The following is a 27,177-nucleotide window of genomic DNA, read 5'->3' on the forward strand; positions in this document are numbered from 1 at the left end:
AACTATCTGACCGCTTGGATCTGGAGGCACAAGTATTTGTGAGCTATGCAATATAGATGCTGGGAACCAAACTTGGATAGCTTTCCAGTCCCCTGAATCTTTTCTCTTCATAGTATATCTTATGTAGAATGATCTTGATGCATTTATTTTTATAACTTAATCATACTATAATAAAATGCCCTCCACAAACAGGTCCTAGATGAAGTCACTTTAATAAGATATGCCTGTCCTTACAAAAATTATACTTTAAGAGAAAACCCAAAAAACAATAAATCAAGACATAATAATAATAATAATATGGTAAGTTGGAAACAAGAATATTACGGGAAGGGACATGTGGGACAGAGAGAATAATTACAATTTTCAAGCGTCTACTGAAAGTCACTGAACCAGATACATGAAGCAAAACGTTCTATGTAAAGCAAACTACAAACCAGTCATTCTCACTTAGAAATGAGACTATATACTTGAGGAATGAATCAAAGCAAGAAGAAAGAAATAGGTGTCAGAAATAAAAGTCAGCCAACCTACAACAGATCTTAGTAAGTGCTTAAGAGCCAAATTAAGCCACTAACAATTTGAGCAAGTTTTCTATAAGCAAAGTTTCATTGTTTGTAGCTGTTTTTGTATAACAGCAGAGGAGCTTCCCAGGTCAGAAAAGGCTATGATCTTTAAGATCTAAAATATTATGGATTTCTGTTTTTGTTTTTACAAAAAACATTTATTGACTTCTGATTGACAACAGTGTAGAGGTTCCTCCATCTTGGATTCTTCCTGAGGACATTTCAGGTTTAAGTAGAAACTGATGACCTTTCTGGAGAAACACATGGTAAATTACCCAACTCTATTTTAGGAACCCAAGATCAAGATGCCCTAGCTAACTCTAAGCTTAGTTTCTTGTGCAGAGCTATTAGTGGTTTTCAGCTAAAAGCTTACCTTAGGTTCTGCTAAACTGCTTGTTAGTGCAAAACCTCCCCTGTAGTGGCTTATTGAAAAACCAGGTTGTGGGTTTTGCCTATAAAAACCCCTTACATTACTTGGTGTTATACTTGGGTCCTGAATGCAGTCCCAGCTGGCTGGAATGCTTTCAATTGGCTATAAACTGTGCCTGAGTGGTCATCTCTGGTGGGCTTCCTGTAACATTCTGGAAGCCCCAGCAAAAAATCCAGAGACTGAATTCCGACACTGAGGGGATGATGCACCTCTGCTTGTAAGATATTGAGGGACCCTGCCCCCAGTTGGTTTTAACTGATAAATAAAAATGCCAATAGCCAATGGCTGGGCAGGGCAGAAAGAGGTGGGGTTTAGGATTCCTGTTCTTGGGACCCAGAGGGTAGGAAGAGGAGATCCACCATGCCACGAGAGGTGGAGGACAGGAGACACCATGCCTGAGGAGAGTGCAGTACAAAGAGGCATGGTTGCCATGTGAAGGAGCCAGAAGAATTCTCCCATGCTCTCTCTGGACTACTGAGCCTACAGCTTAAGTAAGATCTCTATATGAGCCATAAAGCCTGACAAAGTTTGTCCGAAACACACGTGCTGATATAGGAGACCAAGAAAGTGGCAGTATAAGATTAGTGATCATGGGCCACTGAGATGGCTCAGTGGGCAAAGGTGATTGCCACCAAACACCAGAATCACATAGAAGGAGAAAAGTTGTCTCTGGCCTGTACACAAACATACAATAAATAAATGTTAAAACAAAAAAGGAAGAGATTAGTGATTATGAATCTAAAGTGGAACTAGTTAGCATGGACACATATTCCATCTTTTTCACAGTGAGATGAAAACACATGGTTTTAACATATCTGGTTAATCAAACATGTACATTTAAGTAGGAAAGCAGCAGAAGTGAACAGGGCCCAAGAGAAGGATGAGAACCGTGTACCATGTAGTTTACAGAAAATAAGGATAGTTAAAAAAAAAAAAAACAGAAAGAGAAAAAGAATGGTCTGAGCTGGGCCTGGGGCACATGCCTAGTACCCCAACCCTGAAGAAGTGGAGACAGGAGCACAAGAAATTAGAGTCCCAGTCTAGGTTAGAAGGTAAGGACTTGAATCTGCATGGATGTTCTGGAAGTAGCAATGAGACATAATGATTTGAAGAATAGATGAAATAAATCAGTCATCACTAGAAAGAGCTGCTGGGGACAGAGTCCTCAAGGAAAGTCAGATTTCAGCTACAGCAAACGATGACAGGCTAAGAAAATAGCAATTTTACTTTCTGTTGGCCATGAAAGAAGGCATTTCAGAAAGGAGAAACATTTCCTCTGCTGTCTGACACACTCTGGCATGAATATAAACATGAACTTGGTCTTGGTGGCTCCAAAGCTAAGCTGCAACACCTATTCGGAGCAGGGGAGAACTTCTGCACAGGGTAAATTGTATACCAACCTTGCATACCAACATCAGCATGCATATAAGCAAGACTCTAAAGTAAAACAGTATAATGGGCCTGACATTGCTGTTCCTTCCTGTCAGCTTCGACAGAATATAAAGATGACATTGGATCCTCAAGCTCTCATTACCCTTTCACCTACAAGTCCTTGCACTTCCCCAAGGTAATTCTATCTCTTCCGAGTGCACATTGTCACTTAACTCTTGGAAAGAGCGGGGAGGGAGGGGGAAATCACAGTGAGGAGAATGGCACTGTATGAAAAAGCAAGAGATCTCAACTTCGGCTTGTCCTCCTCAATAGTTAAAATTTGACTCATTGGGTGGTCCAATTAAACTCTTGGGATCATCGAATGATAAAATAGAATGCTACAAGAATAAAAACACCATTTGCTAAAAGATTTGGTCAATAATAAAAAAAAATTCAGTGGTCAAATTTAAAGAATCACTTATTGTTTTATGATTGGATATGTGAACTTTCAGAAGAATTTCTAAGTGATAAGAGTACTATATTGCAATATTGGAAGACATGAAATGTATAAACACATATGTAGATATCTGCAAAATGAAATACTGCTGGAGCAGAAAAGACCCCAAGAAAAGATCCAAGATTCGACCAATTCCCATTAAAACCTCCAGATGCAAGAGATTTTTTTTCTGCTGAGTTTTACTATTAGAAAAATTCACAATATTGGAGTAAATTTAAAAATTAAAATTAATAAGTAGAAAAATGTATTTGGCTAGAGGATCAATAAAGCAGTAATTACATAGCTCAATTAATTAGTCCAGAGAAAGTAAATATGGCAAACCTACAGAGAGCTTAGAGATGCTGGGTCACATGCTCACTCTGCCCAGCTGTCCCGCTGACACTAAGTCTTCAGGATGTCTTGACTATTTTAAACAGAAATTTACTAGCCATTTACCACCACAGAAAGAAAACAGACTAGTATAACACTTACAACTAGAAGTGAAGATACCCAAATATGGCCAGGAGAGAGCTGGTATTCCAGTGGTGTAGACAAGCTTGTGAGCATAGGTAAGACCACCACTTCTGCTCAGAGGGGCCAGCCTGGAACCCTCAAGACACAGAGACCTAGGAGCAGCCTGGTGCAGGATCTGTCCGATTTCCATCAGAGCCCTGAACTGACTCTAAGCCACAGCTCTCCATATACAAATACCACAAGGAAAGAGCTGGTCTCCCAGAAGTGCCTACACACCTGTGAGCACAGGTAAGACCAGCACTTCTGTACAAATTCATGGCCCAAGAGAAACCCACCCAGAGCCATCAGGACACAGGAACCATGGAAAGACCAGGGACAGGATCCTTCTGTTTTCCATCTGTACCCCAGAGCTGACCCTAGGCCACAGCTCTACATATCCAAATTCCTCCCAGAGAGGACTGGTCTTCTAGGAGTACTGACACACAGGCTTGCAGGAGGGAAAAAGTCACAGTCAGAGACAGCGAGACATGCTAACATCACAGACAACCAGATGGCAAGAGACAAGGGCAAGAACATAAGCAACAGAAATCAAGGCTACCTGGTATCATCAGAACCCAGTTCTTCCACCACAGCAAGGCCTAGATACCCCAACACATCGGAAAAGCATGACTCTGATGTAAAAATCACATCTCATGATGATGATAAAGGACTTTAAGAAGGACATAAATAACTCTCTTGAAGAAATACCAGAGGACACAGGAATACAGGTAGAAGCCCTTAAAGTAGAAACACAAAAATCCCTTAAAGAATTAGAGGAAAATACAATTTCTTAACAAACAGATGAAGGAACTGAACAAAACCATCCAGGATCTAAAAATGGAAATAGAAACAATAAAGAAATCACAAAGGGAGACAGCATTAGAGATAGAAAAACTACGAAGGAAATCAGGAGTCATAGATGCAAGAACCACCGACAGAATACAAGAGATAGAAGAGAGAATCTCAGGTATAGAAAATAACATAGAAAAACATTGACACAACAGTCAAAGAAAATACATAATGCAAAAAGCTCCTAACCCAAAACATCCAGGAAAACCAGGAAAGAATGGGAAGACCAAAGCTAAGGAAAATAGGTATAGAACAGAGTGAAGATTCCCAACTTAAAGAGCTAGTAAACATCTTCAACAAAATTAAAGAAGAAAACTTCGCTAACCAAAATAAAGAGATGCCTATAAATATACAAGAAGCCTATAGAACTCCAAGCAGATTAGACCAGAAAAGAAACTCCTCCTGTCACATAATAGTTGAAACAGCAAATGCAAAGCAGTAAGAGAAAAAGGTCAAGTAACATTTAAAGGCAGATCTATCAGAATTACACCAGACTCTACACCAGAGACTACAAAAGCTAGAAGATCCTGGACAGATGTCATACAGACTCTAAGAGAACACAAATGCGAGCCCAGACTACTATATCCAGCAAAACCCTCAATAACCATAGATGGAAAAACCAAGATATTTCATGTCAAAACCAAATTTATACAATATCTTCCCACAAATCCAGCCCTACAAAGATAATATATGGAAAACACCTTAGAAAAAGCATGAAAGTAATCTTTCAACGGATCCAAAAGAAGATAGCCACGAAAACATAAAAATAACATAAAAAATAATAAGCAACAATCACTATTCCTTAATATCTTCTTAACATCGTAATATCATCAATGGATTCAATTCCCCAATAAAAAGACATAAGAGTAATAGACTGGATATGTAAACAGGACCCAGCATTTTGCTGCAAAAAGGAAATGCACCTCAGAGTCAAAGACAGACACTACCTCAGAGTAAAGGGCTGAAAAACAATTTTCCAAGCAAATGGTCTCAAGAAACAAGCTAGAGTAGACATTCTAATATTGAATAAAATTGACTTTCAACAAAAAGTTATCAAAAAGTATAAGGAAGAACATTTCATATTTATCAAAAGGAAAAAAATCTACAAAGAAGTCTATTCTGAATACCTATGCTCCAAATGCAAGGGCCCCACATTCATAAAAGAAACTTTACTAAAGATCAAAGCATACAATGCACCTTACCCAATAACAGTGGGAGACTTCAACACCCCACTCTCATCAACAGAGAGATCATGCGAACACAAACTATACAGAGACACAGTGAAACTAATGGAAGTTATGGACCAAATGGATTTAACAGATATGTATAAAACATTTAAAACCAAAACAAAAGAATATACCTTCTTCTCAGCACCTCATACAACCTTTTCCAAAATCAGTCTCAAAATAGACCTCAACAAATAAAGAAGACTGAAATAATCCCATGCATCCTATCAGATGACCAAGAACTAAGGCTGGTCTGAAACAGCAACAAAAGCAACAGAAAGCTCACATACACAAGGAAGTTGAACAATATCTACTCAGCGATAACTTGGTAAAAAAAAAAAAATAAAGATATTAAAGACTTTTTAGAATTTAAAGAAAATGAAGGCACAACATACCCAAACTTATAGGACACAATGGAAGCAGTGGTAAGAGGAAAATCCATACCTCTGAGTGCCTCCAAAAAGGAACTGGAAAGAGCATACACTAGCAGCTTGACAGCACATCTGAAAGCTCTAGAACAAAAAGACACAAAAGCACCCAAGAGGAGAGGACAGGAGGAAATAATCAAACTCAGGGCTGAAATCAACCAAGTAGAAACAAAAAAGAACTATACAAAGAATCAACAAAGCCAGGAGGTAGTTCTTTGAGAAAATTAACAAGATAGATAAACCCTTAGCCAGACTAATCAGAGGGCACATAGCCAGTGTCCAAATTAACAAAATCAGAAATGAAAAGGGAGATATAAGAACAAAAACTGAGGATATTTTAAAAAATCATCAGATCCTACTACAAAAACCTATACTCAGCAAAACTGGAAAATCTGGATAAATGGAAAATTTTTTTAGACAGATACCAGGGACTAAAGTTAAATCAGGATCAGGTAAACCATCTAAACAGTCCCAAAATGCCTAAAAACTAGAATGAGTCATTAAAAGTCTCCTAACCAAAAAAAGCCCAGGACCAGAAAGATTTAAGTGCAGAATTCCATCAGACTTTCAAAGACCAAATACCAATACTCTTCAAACTATTCAAAACAAAATAGAAACAGAAAGAAAACTACCGAATTCGCTCTATGAAGCCACAGTTACACTGATACCAAAACTATGCAAAGACCCCCCAAAAAAGAGAGAACTTCAGACCAATTTCTCTTATGAATATTGATGCAAAATATTTAATAAAAATCTCACAAACCCAAAACCAAGAACACATCAAAATGATCATTCACCATGATCAAGTAGGCTTCATCCCAGGGATGCAGGGATGGTTCAAAATATGGAAATCCATCAATGTAAACCACTACATAAACAAACTCAAAGAAAAAAAAAAAAACATGATCATTTCATTAGATGCTGAAAAAGCATTTGACAAAATTCAAGAGTTCTTCATGTTAAGTCTTAGAAAGATCAGGAGTTCAAGGCCCACACCTAAACATAGTAAAAGCAATATACAGCAAACCAGGAGCCAACATCAAACTAAATGGAGAGAAACTTGAAACTAAAATCAGGGACTACAAAAGGCTGCCCTCTCTTTCCTATCTATTCAATATAGTACTTGAAGTTCTAGCCAGAGCAATTAGACAACAAAAGGAGGTCAAAGGGATACAAATCGAAAAGGAAGAAATCAAATTATCATTATTTGCAGATGATAGGATAGTATACTTAAGTGACCAAAAAACGCCACCAGAGAACTCCTACATCTGATAAACAACTTCAGCAAAATGGCTGGTTATAAAATTAACTCAAGCAAATCAGTGGTCTTCCTCTACTCAAAGGAAAAACCGGTTGAGAAAGAACTCAGGGAAATGACACCCTTCACAATAGTCACAAACCATATAAAATATCTTTGACTCTAACCAAACAAGTAAAAGATCTGAAAAACAAGAATTTCAAGTCTCTGAAGAAAGAAATCGAAGACCTCATAAGATGAGAGTATCTCCCATGCTCGTGGACTATAGGGTTAATATAGTAAAATTGGTCATCTTGTCAAAAGCAATCTACAGATTCAATGCAATCCCCATCAAAATTCTAACTCAATTTTTCATAGAGTTAGAAAGATCAATTCTCAAATTCATTTGTAATAACAAAAATCCAGAATAGCAAAAAACTCTTCTCAACAGTAAAAGAACTTTTGGGGGAATCAGCACCCCTGATTTCAAGCTGTGCTACAGAGCAATAGTGATAAAAACTGCATGTTATTGGTAGAGTGATAGGCAGGTAGATCAATGGAATAGAATTAAAGATCCAGAAATGAACCCACACACCTATGGTCACTTGATTTTTGACAGAAGAGAGAAAACCATCAAGTGAAAAAAGACAGCGTTTTCAACAAATGGTGCAGTTAAGTTGGCTGTGATCATGTAGAAGAATGCAAACTGATCCTTTCGTTATCTACTCATACAGAGCTCAAGTCCAAGTGGATCAAGGACCGTCACATAAAACCAGGTACACTGACAGTTATAGAGGAGAAAGTGAGGCAGAGCCTTGAACACATGAGCACAGGGGAATTTTTTTTTTGAACAGAACACCAATGGCTTATGTGCTAAGATCAAGAACTGACAAATGCCAGTCACCCAGATGCCCCGGGACTCCCAGGAACTAAACCATCCACCAAGGGGTATACTTGGTTCCAGCCAAAAATTTGGCAGAGGAATGCCTTGTCGGGCATCAGTGGGAGGAGTGGTCCTTGGTCCGGTGAAGGCTCAATAGATGCCCCAACAAAGGGAAATCTAGGGGGTGGGAGGTGGGAGTGGGTTGGGTGCAGGGGCATATACTTGGAGGCAGGGGATGGGAGGAGGGGTTAGGGGCTTTTGGGGAGGGGGGAAACCGGAAATAGTTTTAGCATTTGAAATGTAAATGAAGATTATATTCAATAAAAAAAAGAATTGACAAATGGGACCTTATAAAACTGCAAAGCTTCTGTAAGGTAATGGACACTGTCAAAAGGACAAAATAGTAAGCAACAGATTGGGAAAAGATCTTTACCAACCCCATATCCAAGAGAGGGCTAATATTCAATACATACAAAGAACTCAAAGAAGTTGGACTCCAGAGAACCAAATCGCCCTATTATAAAATGGGGGACAGAGCTAAACAGAATTCTCAACTGAGGAAACTTGAAGGGCTGAGAAGCACCTAAAGAAATGTTCAGCATCCTTAGTTATCAGGGAAATGCAAATCAAAACAACACTGAGATTCCACCTCATACCAGTCATGGCTAAGATAAAAAACTCAGATGATGGTAGATGCTGGCTAGGATGTGGAGAAAGAGGAATACTTATCCATTGTTGGTGGGACTGCAAGCTGATAACAACACTCTGGAAATTTGTCTGGTGGTTCCTCAAAAAATTGGACATAGTACTACTTGAGGATCCAGCTATATCACACTCCTGGGCATATACCCAGAAGATGTTTCAACATGTAATAAGGACACATGCCCCACTATGTTCAAGGAAGCCTTATTTTTAATAGATAGAAGCTGGAAAGAACACAGATACCCTCAACAGGGGAATGGATACAGAAAATGTGGTACATTTGTACAATGTAATACTACTGAACTATTAAAAACAATGATTTAATGAAATTCGCAGGCAAATGGATGGAATTTGAAAATGTCATCCTGAGTGAGGTGACTCAGTCACAAATGAACACACAAAGGTATATACTCACTGATAAGTGGATATTAGCCCAAAAGTTTGGAAGATTCAATTCACAGACCATATGAAGCCCACAAAGAAGGAAGACTAAAATGTTGATGTTTCAGTGCTTCCTAGAAGGGAGAACAAAATACTCACAGGAGGAAATATGGAGACAAAGTGTGGAGCAGAGACTGAAGAAAAGGCCATCCACAGACTGCTCCATTTGGGGATCCATCCCATATACAGTCGTCAAACCCGGACACTATTGCAGATGCTGGGATGTGCTTTCTGAAGGCAGTTTGATATAGCTGCCTCCTGAGACACTCTGCTAGAGCCTGACAGATACAGAGGTGGATGCATAGCCAACAATTGGACTGAGCTCGGGGGTCTCTGATGGAGAAGGGACTAAAGGAGCTGAGGGGGTTTGCAGCCCATGGAGGGAGCAACAGTATCAACCAGTAAGACCCCCAGAGCTCACGGGCACTGGACCACCAAGCAAAGAATACATATGGAGGGACCCATGGTCCAGCCTCATATGTGGCAGAAGATGGCCTGGTTGGACATTAGTGGGAAGAGAGGTCCTTGGGCCTGAGGGTTTTCGGTGCCTAGTGTAGGGGAATGCCAGGGAGGGAAGACTGGAGTGAATGAGTGAGTAAGTGGGTGGGTGGCTAGGTTGGAGAGCAACCTCATAGTGGCAGGGGGAGGGAGGGAAGGGATGGGGAGGTTCTGAAGGGGAGTCCTCGAAAAAGGAAAATATTTGAATTGTAAATAAAGAAAATATCCGAAAGAAAGAAAAGAATGAACAAAATTAAGAAAGAAGAGAAGATAAAATACTAAAATATACTCAATAACATACTTGCAAACAGAATACAGACATGCATCTCAAAGATGTGCCATGTTAGACTGAACCACATGAATGTAAGGATGGTTAAATATATGCAAATCTGTAATGTAATAAACCACATTAGTAAAATTATCCAAATCATACACTCTAAATAGATGCAGAAAAACCATTTGATAAATCCATTATGCCCTCACAATAAAAGTCTTAGGAGAATGTAGAACCACAGGGACTATATTTCACCCTAGTAAAAAGTTATATATGAGAATCACACAGCCAACATCATCAGAAATGGAGAAAAGATTGAATCAATCCCTTTGAATTCAGTAATGAGACAGGGACATCCAGAATTCCCAATCATTTTCAATAGTACTGGCTATTTTTAAACTAGTGCTGTTTTCAGAGTACAGCTGAGGGAATAAGCAGGAGAAGGAAATTAAAGGCACACAATCAGGAAAGAGAGTATCCAACCATTCCTAGTTACAGTGGACATGGTGCTAGACATTAGAGATGCCAAGAATTTGACCAGAAACTTCTAGAAATGACAAATTAAGCAATGTGGCAGCATACAGATTCAATATGGACAAATCAATAGCTTTTCTACGCATCAACATCAAATATAAAAAAAAATGAGAGATCATGGGCACACTCCACTTCATCATACATTCAAAGAAAATAAAATGCCTGGGAATGAACAGCAAAGAAGTGATGGGAATCTACAATGAAAGCCTTAATTAAACCTCTGAAGAAAGTGATAAAGACACGGTAATGCTCCTGGATTGGTAAAATGAATATCACACCAAATGAATGAATATTATACCAAAACTTTTTATAGATTTGATTCAATCCCAAACAAAATCCTCATCTCGCTCTTCATGTAAATAGAAAAACCAACCCTAACATTCATGGGGAACTACAAATGACCCCAGAGTGACAATACAATCAGAAGCAAAGAGGAAAATGTTGTGGGGAATACCAATCCAGAGCTTAAGATGTATTCCAGAGACATAATAAGAGGATCAATATGGCTCTGATGCATAAAAGATCAAATAAATAAAATCAAAGATGCAAAAAGAAGTGAAAAGAAACTAAAACTCTGAGCTCACTAGGGAATAGAAATGAATAAATCCTTAAAACATTTTAATAAGTATAGAGAAAATTTGAGGATAAAGTATATAAAATATTTATGGATATTGATTTTAAGATCAGCTAATTCACTTAACTCACCAGCTGGAACTATGCATTCCAGGCCGGCACTTCCCCTTATCTCATAGCCAGCTGCTGCTAACCAAGGGAGGTGGAACGGAAGTGAGGTGTGACTAACACACTTTAAATACATGGAACACACTCTGCAGGAGTTGGGGGTCATTCATGTTATCTACCAAGTAAAAGAAGACCGGAGGAACTCTTATTAGTGTAGGCAAATACCTGAACTCAGGAATCAATTATATTTTGTGTGTGTGTGTGTGTGTGTCTTTCATTGTTTCCTTATATATATATTCATTCAAACTTTCACACTGTTAACGCCTCCCCTCCAATACTCCTGAATTATTACTTACTAAAATTGACATTCCATGTTTGCTACCCTAGACCCTATTGTGCGTAGGTAGGGTGGTGCTTGGGGACACTCTCCCTTGGCTCTTACATGGTTGTATGCTTTTGTTTCTACAGCTCTCAAGCCTGACCCTCCTGCTTCCCTGGCATTGACATTGTGGCTCTGCCTCCCCTCTCCTTCCTCTTCCTCTCTCTCCCTCTCCCTTTCCCCCCCTTCCTGTTCCTTACTGGGAATCTCAAGACGCTCCTCTTTCTACCTGCCCAGCCACTGGCCACTGACAACTTTATTAGAGCCAACTGGGGACAGAGATCCACATTGTTTTACATGTAGATGTGTGGATTCTCATGTTATTTGGGAACCCAATTAACATAATATAAGCAACAAACCAAATCCACATACATGGGTTAAAGAAAGTGTTAAACCTAAAAAAAATTCCTAACACAAAACATCCAGGAAATCTGAGACACAAAAAAAGAACAAACATAAGAATAATAGGAATAGTAGAAGGAAAGAATCCTAAATCAACGGCCCAGAAAATATTTTCAAGAAAATCATGGAAGAAAATTTTACTAAGATACAATAAGTACACAAAGCTCCAAATAGATTGGACCAGAAAATAAAGGCCCCGTGGCACATAGTGATCAAAACACTAAACATACATAACAAAGGATGTGTGTTAATAGTCGCAAGGAAAAAAAGGCCGAGTAACATATAAGGGCAGAGCTATCAGAATTACACCTGACTTCTCAACAGAAATTCTAAAACCCAGAAGGACCTCAACAGATATCCTGCAGACTCTAAGAAACCACTGATACTACTAGTAGTCAGACTACTACACTCAGCAAAATTTTCGATCACCATAGATGAAGAAAACAAGATATTCCATGATAAAGTCAAATATAACAATATCTACCTATAAATCCAGCTTTATAGAAGACACTAGAAAGAAAAGTTCCACCCAAAAAAGGTAACTGCACCCATAGAAACATAGGAAATAAATTTACACTAACAAAATTAAAAGGGAAACACACACACACACACACACACACACACACACACACACACACACCTCTTCTATACAGTTATAGCAATAAAAACAAAATGGTATTGTCATAAATAGACTTGATCAATGGAATTGAATAGACTTAGAAGTAATTCCACATACCTATGGACATCTGATTTTTCTTTTATAAAGAAGCCAGAAACACACACTGGATAAAAGAAAGCATTTTCAACATGTTGGGAACAAACAAGGAGAATTTATTCTAAGTACTACCATTTCATTTTCAGACTCCATTTAATCACAGGGAGAAACTAAGTTCAAAGTCCCAGGCCTTAGGGGTGTTGAGGTCTTCCCAATAGCTGGACAGTCTGCTGTAAGGAGACAGTTGTCTGAATCAAGACATCTCAGGAACAACTTGTAAGTAGACACTTATCTGAATCCAGACATCTCAAGGACATCTTGCTGGCAGAGTCAAACTAAGTTCATATTTCCAGGCCCAGGAACCTACTCCTATTCTGACTGAGAAAAACTCCCTTGTTCCATCCTTCATGTCAAAATATAACTGGACAATGCTACACTCTACCCTGCTCCCCCTTAATTTATGGTTTTATCCTTTAAATATGCTATACAATGTTCCTTGAGGGTCACAGTTCAGCTCCCTAGTCTGTTCTGTAGCCTTGATGAGTCAGTAGCAGCTTAATTAGAATAAATTTTTGTCATCTACATTGGCCTAGTGTTTGAGTTATGTTGAAATTAAGCAGACTCCCAAACAAATGGTGCTGGTCTAACTTGATGTCTACATGTAGAAGAATACAAAGAAATGCATATCTATCAAACTGTACAAAACTTAGGTCCAAGTGGATCAAAGACATCAAAACCAAACCAAACACACTGAACCTGACAGATGTAGGGAATAGCCTTAAACAGAATGGCAGAGCAAACAACTTCCTGAACAGAATGAACACGAATAGCATAATCTTTTTTTTTTATTATTATTCGATATAATTTATTTACATTTCAAATGATTTCCCCTTTTCTAGCCCCCCCACTCCCCGAAAGTCCCGCAAGCCCCCTTCTCTTCCCCTGTCCTCCCACCCACCCCTTCCCACTTCCCCGTTCTGGTTTTGCTGAATACTGTTTCACTGAGTCTTTCCAGAACCAGGGGCCACTCCTCCTTTCTTCTTGTACCTCATTTGATGTGTGGATTATATAAATGGATATTAACCTAGAAAACTGGAATACCCAAAACATAATCCACACATCAAATGAATAGCATAATCTTAATGAGACCTCATGAAGCTGAAAAGCTTCTGAAAGTCAAAAGACACCATTAATAAGACAAAATGGCAGCCTACATAATGGGAAAAGACTTTCACTAATTCTATATCTGACACAGGGCTGATTTCTAAAATATATAAAGAACACAAGAAACTAGGTATCAACAAACCAAAAAAATCCAATTAAAAATGAGGGACAGATTGAAATAGAGAATTCTCAATAATAGAATCTCAACTGGCTGAGAAACACTTAGGGAAATGTTCAACATTCTTAGCTATTGGGGAAATGCAAATCAAAACTATTTTGAGATTCTACCTTATATCTGACAAAGTGGTTAAGATCAGTAACACAAGTGACAGCTCATGTTGGCAAGCAGGTGGGGCAAGGGTACACTCCTCCCTTTCTTATGGGAATGCAAATTTATATTTATACAGTCACTATGGAAACCAACATGGAGGTTTCTCACAAAGCTGGGAATCAATCTACTCCAAGACCCAGCTATATCACTCTTGGGCATATACCCAAAAGACCCTCCATTCTACCACAAGGACACTTGCTCAACTGTGTTCACAGTGGCTTTATTTATAACAGCTAGAAACTGGAAACAAGTTAGATGTCTCTCAGCTAAAGGATTGATTTTTTTAAGTGTGTCATATTTACATAATGGCATATTACTCAGCTGTTAGAAAAATGACATCAAGAAACTTGCAGGGAAATGATGGACCTAGGAGACAACTAGCCTAAGCGAGGTAACCCAGACCCAGAAAAACAAACATGGCATGCACTTATTTATAAGTGTACATTACTTGTTTAAGTAAATGATAATCATGCTACAATCCATAGAACCAGAAAGGCTAAGTAAAAAGGAAGGATCTAGGGAGACACATGGATCTCCTTGGGAAGGGAAAATAGAAAAGATTTTGTGGGTGTACTGGAGGCAGGTGGAGATGGGAACAGAGGCAGCAGATGGGGGAGGGAGAGATGGAATGTGAGAAAAACTGGAATAGGTGGGTATTTAGGAGGCAATGTAGAAACCTAACACAGTGGCAACGTCCTGGAACGTATGAGGGTGACCCTAGTGAGAACTCCTAGTAATGGAGAATATGGAGCCTGAACTGGCCATCTTGTGTAACCAGTGCAGGCTCACAGTGATGGGACTAGGACAGCAACCCAGTCACAAAATCTACGGCCTACAATCTGTCCTGACTGCAAACTGTGCTTAGGGCAATGTTGGCTTAGAGCTTGTGGGATGTGGCCAACCAATAGCTTGTCAAAGGAGACCCAAGCCATGAGAGGGAGCCCATGCCAGACACTGCCTGGAGGACCGGGAACTAGAAGCAGGATGGCTCAGAGACCTAGGGTAGGACCTAACAGAACAGACAACAACAAAGACAAAGATGAAGACGAAGACAAAGATGAAGAAGGAAGAAGAAGGAGGAGAAAGAGGAGGAGGAAGAAGAGGAGGAGGAAAACAAAACAAAACAAAACAAAAAATATTCTGCCATACTCATTGATTGGTACCCAGCCCGATCTTTATCAGAGAGGCTTCCTACAGCAGCTGATAGGAGCACATACAGATACCCACAGCCAAACATTCGAAAGATCACAGAGATGACAACAAAAGAAGGAGAGCAAGGAATTTAAGAACCAGAGGCTCAAGGACACCAGGAGAACAGGGCCCACAAAATCAGCTAAGCAGGGTTCACAGGGGATCACAGAGACTGAAGTGGCAACCATGAACATGCGTGGTCTGTGCTAGGCCACATGCAAACATGCTGTGGTTGTGTAGCTTGGAGTTTCTGTGGGACTCCTAACGGTGGGAGTTGGGGTGTCTGACTCTTTAGGTTGCTCATGGTAAAGAGCTTTCCTACTACTGGACTGCTCATTCGGCCTTAATATGAGAGTTTGTGTTTTGTTTTATTGCGTCTTGCTATTTCATGTTTGACTGCATCCCTGGGAGGACTGCTGTTTTCTGAAGGGAACTGGAGGACCAGTAGATCTCTAGGCAAGGGGATTTGGGAGGTGGCTATAAGGAGGGAGGCTACTATTGGGATATATTGCATGAGAAAAAAATTTTTTTCAACAAAAGCAACAATAGGGGGAAAAAAGAAAGAAAACATTCACAAATTGTCCTAACCCTAGCCCTGTGTAGCCCTCACTAGAAATCATGAATACGACATAATCTAAACTAGTGATCTAAAAACTTATTTTTGTTCATATACAATAATCAGTAATCACAATGTTATCAGACTAAAATATCCTTTTCTACTAATATATATGCAAAATCTCATAGAGCAGGGCAGCCCAGGGACTTAGTCCTTTTGAGTAAACCTAAAATTGTAGTGCTCCTCTCACTTTAAATAAACTCGCTGAATCCACTTTGGCTATCTCATTATTCAATATGCTTTCAAGGAACATGGTGATGAAAGAAGAAAAATACTTCTTTCTAACATAACCATACTGGCAAGAACATCAACATTATCAGTATTCAAAGAATGTGTTGGCAGGTTAAACCTTCATAAAAAGAGGGAACACCAGCTAATCCAAGTTATCAAAATATCAAAGGTACTTCTCATATGATGTGCAATATGATTGTTTGCTTCTAATGCAGAAACAGCAAACTCATCAGTGTCATTATACTGCAGTTTAGACAAAGACAGAAACTCTTCACAGAAACACAGAGCAATGACAGTGAGCCAAGAAGAGCTGAGAACAGAGCCAGGCTTAGTGTACAGACTGAGTTGGAATGCCAGGGCCACCAGCATTTTACTGTCAGATTTGGGGAATTACCTACTTTGTTCATGGCAGAATATTCTCAGCACACAGGCTAGGATCTAAACTCGTCCTGAAATGGCTGAAGGCCAAAGAAGAACTTGAATTTGCTTCAGATGCTGTGTTCCCCGTCTCCCCATAATAAAATATAGCACATTTCAAAAATACTGCTTTCCCTTCTCAGAAAATAAATGCATATTAGGATAATCCAACACTGGTTAAGAAAATGGCATAAACCTAAAAACCCAGAAGACATATACCCAATTCTAAATGAGTAAGAACTCTTCATACTATCAAACTGTTTTGTTATTCTCACTTTTACTATCCTCTTTTTATCTCTTCTTTATTTTCTATTTAAATTATTATCTTTACTAGTAGTAATGCTTTTATAATGAATGTGCAATTTTGATTTCTCTTCATTTCTTATTTTTGAAATCAGTCTCCCCTTACTGAATATGTTTCTTTTGACCTTGCTCTTTTCTTAACTTAGAGTCATTTAACTTCTAATTACTAAATGTCCTCTGGATCCAGAGGTCACAGGGTTATTTTAGCAGGATGAGTCTGTTCATCAACAACCTGAGGCGCCTCAGTCCAGAAGAACTGGAAGGGTCTCAAGGTATCATCTGGTAGAGCTCTCTGCCAGCACGAACAGGTGGCTGACACTTCTTAATTTTTTTCTTTTTTAAGATGACTAAAGATTTTGATCATAAACATTTCACACGGCATGAAAAACAAGATTCTTCTGACAAGTTAGTAAAAGCTGAAGACATAAGCAAATGTATTTAAGAATATGTATGTACATACATATATGTATGTAAAAATTAATGAAACAGAGGCAAAGCCATACAAAGACAGAAAGGAGGGGCATAAGGAGGGATTTTACAGGGAGCTGAGGGGAGAAATAAAATTATATTGTATTATAGTATGCATTAAAATATACTAAATATTATAACAAAAGAAATAATTTGTTAATATCATGGTTGAACATAGTCACTAAAACATGACAGAATTATTTGTTCACTTGGACTTGAGCTTTGTACAAGGAAATAAGAATGGATCAATTCACATTCTTCTACATGCCAACTACCAGCTGAACCAGCACCATTTGTTGCAAAGGCTATCTTTTTCCACTGGATGGTTTTGGCTTCTTTGTCAAAAATCAAGTGACCATAGGCATGTGGGTTCATTTCTGTGTCTTCAATTTTATTCCACTGATCTACCTGCCTGTCTCTGTACCAATACCATGCAGTTTTTATTACTACTGCTCTGTAGTATATATTGAGGTCAGGGATACTGATTCCCCCAGAAGTTCTTTTATTGTTGAAAACAATTTTTGCTATCCTGGGTTTTTTTATTATTCCAAATGAATTTGAAAATTGTTCTTTCTAATTCTATGAAGAATTGAGTTGGAATTTTGATGGGGATTCACCCAGATGGCCACTTTTATTATATTAATCCTGCCAACCCATGAACATGGGAGATCTTTGCATCTTCTGAGATCTTCTTTGATTTCTTTCTTCAGAGACTTTAAGTTCTTGTCATACAGACCTTTCACTTGTTTGGGTAGAGTCACCCCAAGATATTTTATATTATTTGTGACTATTGTGAAGGATGTCTTTTCCCTAAATTCTCATCTATCCTTTGAGTATAGGAAGGCTACTGACTTGTTTGAGTTAATTTTATATCCAGCCACTTTGCTGAGGTTGTTTATCAGCTGTAGGAGTTCAGTGTTGGAATTTTTGGGGTTGCGTATGTATACTCATACTATATCTGCAAATGATAAGAGAGTAACATGTTGACTTTTTCCTTTCCAATTTGTATCCCGTTGATCAACTTTTGTTGCCTAATTGCTCTGGCTAGAACAGAATCTAACAGAAGAGAAGTTTGGAACACATGGGCACAGGAGAAAATTTCTCTAACAGAACATCAATGGCTCATGCTCTAAGATAAACAATTGACAAATGGGACTTCATAAAATTGAAAAGCTTCTGTAAGTCGGGAATTCTCAACTGAGGAAACTCGAATGGCTCTAAAGCACCTAAAGAAATGTTCAGCATTCTTAGTTATCAGGGAAATGCAAATCAAAACAACACTGAGACTCTACCTCACACCAGTCAGAATGGCTAAGATGAAAAACTCAAAGGACAGCAGATGCTGGAGAGAATGTGGGGAAAAAGGAACACTTCTCCATTGTTGGTGGGATTGCAAGCTGGTAAAACCACTCTGGAAATCAGTTAAGCCATTCCTCAGAAAATTAGACATAGTACTACCTGTGGACCCAGCTATACCACTCCTGGGCATATACCCAGAAAGTGCTCCTACATGTAATAAGGACACATGCTCCACTATGTTCATAACTGCCTTATTTATAATAGCAAGAAGCTGGAAAGAACCCAGATGTCCTTCAACAGAGGAATGGATATAGAAACTATGGTATATACACACAATGGAGTACTATTCAGCTATTCAAAACAATGAATTCATGAAATTCTTAGGCAAATGGATGGAACTAGAAAGTGTCATCCTGAGCGAGGCAATCCAATCACAAAAGAATGCATGTGGCATGCACTCACTGATGAGTGAGCTCAAGCTCAAGAAGAAGGAAGACTTAAGTGAGGGTGCTTTGGTTCCTGAGAACGGGAACAAAATACTCACAGAAACAATAAAGGAGACAAAGTGTGGAGCAGAGACTGAAGGAAAGGCTGTCCTACCTGGGAATTCATCCTATAAACAGTCACCAAACCCCGACACTATTATGGACGACAAGAAGTGCATACCAAAAGGAGCATGCCATGGCTGTCTCCGAGGGGCCCTGCCAGAGCCTTACAAACACAGAGGCAGATGCTAGCAGCCAACCATTGGACTGGGTGTAGATGTTTCAATTCTTCATAGAACAGGGAACAAAATAATCACAGGAGGTAGAGGGAGGCAGGGATTTGGGAGGGAGAGAGGAGGTGAAAAAACAGGATACATCAGTTATTGTAAGGGACAGGAGAGAAGTTCAGAGGGTCAGAAAATACAACAGAAACATGTAGCAGTGTGGGATAGGGAACTGTGGGTAGCCACTAGAAAGTCCCAGACTCCAGGGTAGCAAGAAGTTGCCAGAACCCAAGAAATACTCAACAAGGGGGAGATACAACCTGTAGAGACTTCCTCCATTAGGAAGGCACGACTCCCCAGTTGAGGGATGCAGCCACCCAAGCATCTAAAAAATTTTAACTCAGAAATGATGTTCCTGTCCAAAGGAAAGATGGACAAAAAAATGGAATACACTGAAAGGCCATCCAGAGACCATCCCACCTAGGGATCCATCCCATCTGCAGACACCAAACCCCCACACTATTGCTGCTGCCAAGAAGCACTTCAAGACATAGCTGTCTTCTGAGAAGTTCTATCATCACCTGACCAATACAGAATGTAGATATTCACAGCCAACCATAGGATTGAGCCCGGAGATCACAACAGAAGAGCTAGGGGAAGGACTGAAGTAGCTGAAGGGGATTGCAACCCCATGGGAAGAACAATATAAACTAACTGGACCACCCAGAGCACCCAAGGACTAAACCACCAAAGAATACACAGGGAGCCAGGACTCCAGTTACATATGTAGCACAGGATGGCCTTATCTGACATCAATGGGAGGGATGGGAGGCCTGATGCCCCAGTACATGTGGACGCTAGAGGGGTGAGGCAGGAGTGGGTGAGAAGATGGAGGTAAAGGGGAGGAGGAGGAAGGGAATGGGATGGGAGGTTGGGGAGTGGTAAGTGAGAAGGGGGAATCATTCGAAATGTAAGTGAATAAAATGGTTAATAGAAGTTGATATGGAATTATAGAATAAATTTTTATACCTAAAAAGAATGAATTCCTCTGTCACTGAGCTTTAATTTAAGTTCCTCATACACATTCAGGTAATATTGTTTCCTTCAGTTATGGCAAATATTCTTCTTTTTTTAATAACTCTTTTATTTTTTATTATGTTCAACACAATATATATTTTATACCAATCATAAAAATGATGGACATATTATTAAATGAACATAAAAAGATAAAGTTTTTGTTTGTTTGTTTTGTTTTTAGTAGAGCTTAAAATCTTGGCTCTTACTGGGATATAAACCCAAATTAAGAACAATTTTTAGACACTGGAGTTCACTGTAATAAGGCTGTACTTCAATGTCCCTCACATCACCAAAGGATTTTACTTCCACAGTAGCTAAGAGTTGACAGTTCTGCTGCACCAAGGAATGAATTGTAGACACATTTATTTGGATACAGATTTCCTGCTATAGTCAAACCTATTCAACTTGAGTGATTGTCATCATTCTCAGTCCACAGGGAATAGGTCACATTCATTTAAGAAATGGTGTGTGTATTAAGATGGTCTATCCATGAAGTCATTCTTCAACTGTTTCAATGAACGATGGTTCTGCTTGGAGGGTGGCACAGACATTAGGTGAAGGGAAGATTCTGGTTCATTGGCTGTGATGATTCTGAAAAGCATTCATCTCAGAAAAAGAGTAACTTATAAGATCATCTTCTTGAAAATTGATATAATAATTATAAATATCAAGCAAAACATTCACTCTCACTCTTTGGTGTTCTCTTACAAGCGACCTCTCAAAAGTTTCTTTTGGCTATATAAATAATTTTGAAATATGTAAGCTGGTCTGAAAACCATAGTACAGTGTAAAAACATCAAATAAACAATCCTACTTATAGAGAGGCTGAGATAGGAGAAGCATGATTTTAAGAGCATTATGTGGTACACAGCAAGACACTGTCACATAAAAACAATCAGAAAGTATATATGAATTGTACAATATTGGACATATTTTTCCAATTACCAAATTAGAGACCACTGGGTGACAGTCAACAAATTTCTAAACCGTCATATTTTTGAATTTCAATTGATTAGGATATGTTGGTAATATTAATTTTCACATTAAGAGATATTAAAGAAAAGTGATTGTTACTTCCTCTTATTTTTGTTGTTAGAGGTGGAATTATATTAGTGTGGGTTTGTTGAAAGATTACTTTCTTGCTTTTTCTAGGGTGTAGTTTCCCCCCTTGCACTGGTGTTTTCCATCTATTATCCTTTGTAGGGCTGGATTTGTGGAAAGAAATTGTGTAAATTTGGTTTTGTCATGGAATATTTGGGTTTCTCCATCTATGGTAATTGAGAGTTTTGCTGGGTGTAGAAGTCTGGGCTGGTATTTGTGTTCTCTTAGGGTCTGCATGAGATCTGCCCAGGATCTTCTAGTTTTCATAGTCTCTGGTGAGAAGTCTGGTATAATTCTGATAGGTCTGCCTTAATATGCTACTTGACCATTTCCCCTTACTGCTTTTAATATTCTTTTTTTGTTTTGTGCATTTTGTGTTTTGACTATGTGACAGGAGAAATTTCTTTTTTGTTCCAATCTATTTGGAGTTCAGTAGGCCTCTTGTATGTTTAAGGGCATCTCTTACTTTAGGTTAGGAAAGTTTTCTTCTATAATTTTGTTGAAGATATTTACTGGCCCTTTAAGTTGGGAATCTTCAATCTCTTCTATACCTATTATCCTTAGATTTGGTCTTCTCACTATGTCCTGGATTTCCTGGATGTTTTGGATTAGGAGATTTTTGCATTTTGCATTTTCTTTGACTATTGTGTCCATTTTTTCTATGGTATCTTCTGCACCTGAGATTCTCTCTTGCATTCTGTTGGTGATGCTTGCATCTATGACTCCTGATTTCTTTCCTAGGTTTTTCTAGCTCCAGAGTTATCTCACTTTGTGACTTCTTTATTGTTTCTAGTTCTATTTTTAGATCCTGGATGGTTTTGTTCATTTCCTTCACCTATTTGAGTGTGTTTTCCTGTAATTCTTTAAGGGATTTTTGTGTTTTCTCTCTAAGGACTTCTAGCTGTTTACCTGTGTTTTCCTGTATTTCTTTAAGGGAATTATTTATGTCCTTCTTAAAGTCCTCTATCATCATCATGAGAAATGATTTTAGATCAGAATCTTGCTGGTATGATGGTGTTTACAGGACTTGCTATGGTAAGAGAATTGGGTTCTGATGATGTCAAGTAACCTTTGTTTCTGCTGCTTATGTTCTTATGCTTGCCTCCTACCATCTGGCTATCTCTAGTGCTACCTGTCGTCACTATATCTGACTGGAGCCTGTCCTTCCTGTTATCCTGGTTGTGTCAGAACTCCTCAGAGTCAAGCTGTCTCTGTGATCCTGGGATCCTGTGCATGTAAAAGTGCCTAGGAGTGGAGTTTCCTCTGGGTGTTGTGGGACTGGCTGCAGAGTTTGTGCCCAAGGTCTGCTCAGGGCACCAGCCCAGACAGACCAGAAGGAACCCATGCCACTGGTCTCTACTGCAAATATTCTAAAGTATGGAGAGGTCAACCCAGTAAAAAGTGGGAAGAGGCCTCAGTTAAGCTAAGAACCTGTACTCCAGGGTATGCCAGTTTCCAATCCCATTTCAACCCTTCACCCACTGCGTAACTCTAAGCAACACATTAAACTTCTCTGCACTCAGTTCAGAGGACAACTACAAACTGGTGCATTGCCGGCTCATCCGCATGTTCTGTGAGAACATCAGCAGACTGAAGCACCTGGAATCCATGGATCCTGGCATCACTGAAGGTTTATTCCCCATTTCCTATGTATTGCTGTGTGAATCTGCTCTCCTTTCCATTGACTATTTCAATGTGCTTATATAAAATCAAGGAACAGTGAATATCCAGAAAAGATATAAACCTTTGTTTCCCCCAAGATTCATTACACAATAAATGAGCTGGAGTGGCCTTTAGAAATCTTAAGCAACTCTGGGTCTCAAATGGGGAAAAGCGCTGCCCATCTTCACCTGCCTAAGTGACACACTCCAGAGCTGTTCCTGATGAAAGTCTCTGGGAATCACTAATGCAGGAATTATAAAGTGTAAGGTTCTAGTAGACTTCCCATAGTTCTTCAATGCTCCTTATATACTGAAGACAAAACTGAAGGATGTGGACCAAACATTTGAGGGAAGAAAGAAAGCTATAAACTGTCTTTGAGTTGGTTAAAAAATAATACCACAAACTGTACAGTTATTTTTCATAGTTAGGGAAGGTGGAAAAGCCAAGATTAAGGTATTAATATGCTTGGCTTCTGATGAAGGCCAACTTCTGGTTCCTTTTCCCCATCCTCCGGTGACAGAAGAAAGAAGCTGCTCTTCTGGTTTCTTTCGCATACTCAATTTAAGAGGGCTCCTCATGGCCTAATCACCTCCACAGGGCCAGTTTCCTACTATGGAGCTAGACTTTCAACAAATGAAGTACAGTTGTGGAATAAGGCAACTCCATGTCATGCATTAATACAGGACATACCATCTCTTCATTATATTGCTACAAAAATTTCTTATAAAATATAATAATGCTCACCTTATTATGTACAAAAATAATCCTTATATCAGGTTTCATGACACCGTAGCTTATGAGAAGGTCCTGTACATTTTTTAGTTCATCTTTACACTTTTTAGCTGTTGAGTAAAATTGCTTTCTTACAGGCAGATTCTTAAACAACTTTAGTGCAGTTACAGTTGTACCTGTTGACAGATAAAGACATTTTAGAGTAGAAGAAACTGCACCTATCTAAATTCACATATAATCAGTAATCAACCCTTTCTACCATAAAGACCAATCTTCCTATAAGTACAGAGGTCCAAAGAAGGGTCATCTTTGTAAACTACTCTAATGGCCTATTAGACTCTTCTATTCAGGATCCACTGAGTAAACAAGAGTACTTTTATTTTTAATGATGTAGAGAAACACAGGTTCACCATAGTGCAATCTTAAGAAATCTGTGGACAATCAAACCATGTGGACAATTTGCTTAGTCTACATTTAGAGTACAATATATAGGTGATATAAGACTATACAGCATATGCAATAACCTTAGACATGCCACACCACTATAAAGAACAGGTTTTCCCAATTAGTCTCTTTTTGATGTTGATTTGTTAGATATTTCTTCTGCCACAAAAGATTGGTGTATAATTCTTTAATTTTGACTTTTTATAAAGCTCTAACTACCAACGGGGTATACAAGTTCTTTATAGTGTAGTAAGGTATTGTTCTTGCATAGACACTGCATCCTGCATCCTTTACAGCACTATAGCAAATGTATTGTTACTGCATAAGCATAGCAAGGGTATTGCTATCACAGTTTCCGGGCAGATCGTCACTTCTGTCTAGTGACATGCTTCCTCATCTGCTGAGCTGTCCCTAGAATCACATGCTCTGGTTACAGTATTTTAGATCCAAACTCTTCCATTCTCTGCCCACCTCTAGTTGCACAGCCACTTTTGCACTTTCAAGTACATTGTCAATATAGACCTTATTCAGCAGTCCTAGTTTTTAGTATTCACTTGTTTTTGTTGCAAAAAACAAAAATAAAAAGCAAACAAATAAACAAACAAAAAACAAGGGGCTGGAAAAATGCCTCGGCAGTTAAGAGCAATTGTTGGCTCTTGCAGAGGACACAGATTTTATTCCCATGCACACAAGCTGTCTGTAACTCTAGATCCAGGAGATCCAATACCCTCTGATACCCTTTTCTAACCTCTTCCAAACTAGCCACACGTGTGGTACACTTATATACTTGCAAAAGAAACATTTAGTGCACATAAAATATATACATCTAAAATTAAACAACAAACAACCCTGAGTCTGGGTAACTTAAATGAGAACATTAATTCAGTTCACAGTTCAGGTGTTGAACAGTAACTGGTTTGGTGTTGGTTTGGAACTTAATGACATGGTATCAAAATGAGAAAAGCCAGAAAAGATTGCAAGTGTTGGATAGGAAGCAGACATCTGGCCTGGTTGTTCCTGACTGCTATTCTTTAGACTCCATTATATGAAGGTTTTAGCCTGGGCTGTATTTTCCTTAGGATCAAGTGAGGATAAACTAGGCCTGGTGCAATCCTAGCTACTTGGGAGACTGGGGCAGAAAGATAACAATTCAAGACATTCACTCTATACAATGAATTCAAGGCTAACTTGGGTAATGTATTCAGATCCTGTTTCAAAATAAAACATTAAATGAGCCTGGGAAATGATTGATGAGGCTTGCTCCCTTCACCTTCATGTGTTTGAAGTTTGATCCTTAATGTGGCAATACTAAGCGGTGGGCCTAGTGGGATGTCTCATGTTGCTAGGTGACCCGTTCTCAACAGGAGTCATTGGTTATTTTGTCATCTTTCCCAGCTGCACATGTCCTGCTTCTATAATGTCACCTACCATGAGATCCCACCAAAGACAAGCTGATAGAACTGACCCGAATGCCTCTTTCCTGAGGACTTTCACGGAACCAGAAAGAGCCATGCAAGTTTGTAAACGAAGTAAACAAGCAACAGTCCTACCCAGCTATGACACCTGTGAACCACAACAACTAGCGTGGCATAATAGCCCTAAGAGTACAGTATCTTGGCAGTATCCAAAAGCTCTCTAGTTGAACTAAGACATTCTCAAAATGATAGAAATCATGCCTCGTACTAGAAACCAAAGCAACTACTCAGGCCTAATGAAGTGGTGGATCTTAAAGGAGAATCTACAATAGCCACTTTACTAAGCCAGCAGAATCTCTAATTATATCTTAAATATTTGTCCTTATACCCAGAGGTAAACGTAGAACTCACCCCTCATCAAGGAATTTTTTTTACCTTTCAACAAAAAAAGACCACTACAGAAAAATATACCCACCAATCAAAATAAAGAGTTGTGGAGTCCAGTTCTAGTGAATGCATCTACAAAGCACTTCCATACTCAGGGAAAGTTCAGGGAACATTATGGAGGAGGCTCAGGGAGTATGCTATGAGACTGCTTCTCCTAGCACTGTCACAAGCTTCACCCATAAACTCTCACAAACAGGACTACCAAAATAAACAAAGACAACAATAGATATTCCAAAGGCCCAGGAGTACTACACAAAAAAACTAAAGGCATCCAAGATATACTGAAAAAAAAAAAAAGACAAATAGTCTTCCCCAGGGAAGAGCATACCACAAACGGTTAGCACTGAAAACACACCTAAAAGTAACATATGTTCACTAGGTTACACTTAGGAATATACAAGTATATACATAAATGAATGCAATAACCAATAAATTGCTATAATGCTATGAATTTGAACAAGAGCAAAGAGGAGTATATGGAAGGGTGTGGAGGGAAAAAAGGGAAGGGAGAATGATTTAATTATATTACAATCTCAAAAATATCCAGGAAGTTAAAACAAAAAATAAACAAAACAAAATAAAAAGGCAAGCTAAATCCAGTAATTCCCTTAGGCCTAAACCTGATAAACAACTTCAGTAAAGTGGCTGGATATAAAATTAACTCAAACAAATCAGTAGACTTTCTATATTCAAAGGATAAGCAGAAAGAAATTAGAGAAATAACGCCCTTCACAATAGTCACAAATAATATATACCTGGGTGTGACTCTAACCAAGCAAGTGAAAATTCTGTATTACAAGAACTTAAAGCCTATAAAGAAAGAAATCGAAGAAGATCTCAGAAGATTAAAGATCTCCCATGCTCATGGATTGGCAGGATTAATATAGTAAAAATGGCCATCTTGCTGAAAGCAATGTACAGAGTCAATGCAATCTTCATGAAAATTCC

The 27,177-nt window shown here is 38.8% G+C and overlaps 1 protein-coding gene across 6 annotated transcripts in view; it reads right to left on the reverse strand.

Moving 5' to 3' along the window:
- The window catches only part of Pms1 (PMS1 homolog 1, mismatch repair system component), a 107,512-nt gene that overhangs the window by 37,506 nt on the left and 42,829 nt on the right, over positions 1 to 27,177 (reverse strand). For 5 of the 6 annotated variants that reach the window (XM_052192173.1, XM_052192168.1, XM_052192169.1 and 2 more), the window contains one exon: positions 23,936 to 24,099. The exons of the other annotated variant lie outside the window; for it this stretch is intronic. In XM_052192173.1, the coding sequence (XP_052048133.1) occupies positions 23,936 to 24,099 (164 nt within the window). The remainder of the gene's footprint in view (positions 1 to 23,935; positions 24,100 to 27,177) is intronic. 6 annotated transcript variants of the gene reach the window in all.

This window comes from Apodemus sylvaticus, chromosome 9 (assembly GCF_947179515.1).
Source record: "Apodemus sylvaticus chromosome 9, mApoSyl1.1, whole genome shotgun sequence".
Lineage (NCBI taxonomy): Eukaryota > Metazoa > Chordata > Mammalia > Rodentia > Muridae > Apodemus > Apodemus sylvaticus.